Source organism: Cicer arietinum, chromosome 6 (genome assembly GCF_000331145.2).
Source record: "Cicer arietinum cultivar CDC Frontier isolate Library 1 chromosome 6, Cicar.CDCFrontier_v2.0, whole genome shotgun sequence".
NCBI classification, from domain to species: Eukaryota; Viridiplantae; Streptophyta; class Magnoliopsida; order Fabales; family Fabaceae; genus Cicer; species Cicer arietinum.
Window position 1 is genome coordinate 57,028,544 of NC_021165.2, and position 933 is coordinate 57,029,476.

The 933-nt window shown below is 31.1% G+C and overlaps 1 protein-coding gene across 1 annotated transcript in view; it reads right to left on the reverse strand.

Moving 5' to 3' along the window:
* Nucleotides 1-412: 412 nt before the first annotated feature.
* Nucleotides 413-933, reverse strand: part of LOC101497401 (ASI1-immunoprecipitated protein 2-like) — a 10,439-nt gene continuing 9,918 nt past the window's right edge. The window contains exon 13 of the mRNA XM_004516529.4: nt 413-490. Within this exon, the coding sequence (XP_004516586.1) occupies nt 413-490 (78 nt within the window). The remainder of the gene's footprint in view (nt 491-933) is intronic.

Below are 933 nucleotides of genomic sequence, written 5' to 3' on the forward strand. Positions count from 1 at the left end.
GAATTTGGAAATATTACTTTATCCATCTCAATTTCTGTTATTTTAAATTATAATATCAAGATGGTATTTAATTTTTGTCTACAATACCCTCACTTATTTTAAATAGTCTATTCACATAACTAAACCACTACTATTTTAAACAACTCTAATTAATGTAATATTTTACTATTTGATAAGGCATTTTGTCCAACACATTATTATATTATAAAAATCAACATACCTGGCATTCTTAAAAAAATTGTGCACTATAGCCGAGCTTGATGAGCTCAGTTTATCATGATATTATGAATGACTTGGGAAACCCTTGTCCTTGTCCAATTTGGGATTTTATAATTACTTTTGCAAGGAACTATATCCTGTCCCTGTCTTCCATATGAAAACATTATTGTTTTGGCATTGTTAAGAAGATTCATTATTCACGGTGGATTCTAAGCTTCCCAAAACAGTTGAGTAGATACTGATAAATTGTTTTAGAGTCAGCAATTGGAAGCTAACAAATAATTAAGTGCTTATTAACTAAAACAATAAAAAAAGTTCGATGATAAAGCCAGGAACAAAGGAAACCATGTCAAAGAAATAATTATCCGCAAGTTCCTAGTAACATTTCTGAGATTATATCGGCTGAAGTTCTCTCTATTTACAAACAGCCTTACCTATGCATTCTTAAACCAAAATGATACTATTATTACAAAAAGCATGTATTTGATAAAGGGTGAAGAAAAAAGCTTTTCTTTTTACTTACATGATGTGCTATATCTTTAACAAAAGCAGCTAGAACAGGTGAATATACATGATGAGAAATACCTTATACCAGCATACTTATTTGTCTTTGAATCTCCCAAAAAGGAGCATCGAAGAATTCACATGATGCTCATCTTCTGAAGCAGGTTTTGTGGGTTCCTTGTTTGAAGATGGGAAGGATAGAGACAGGGA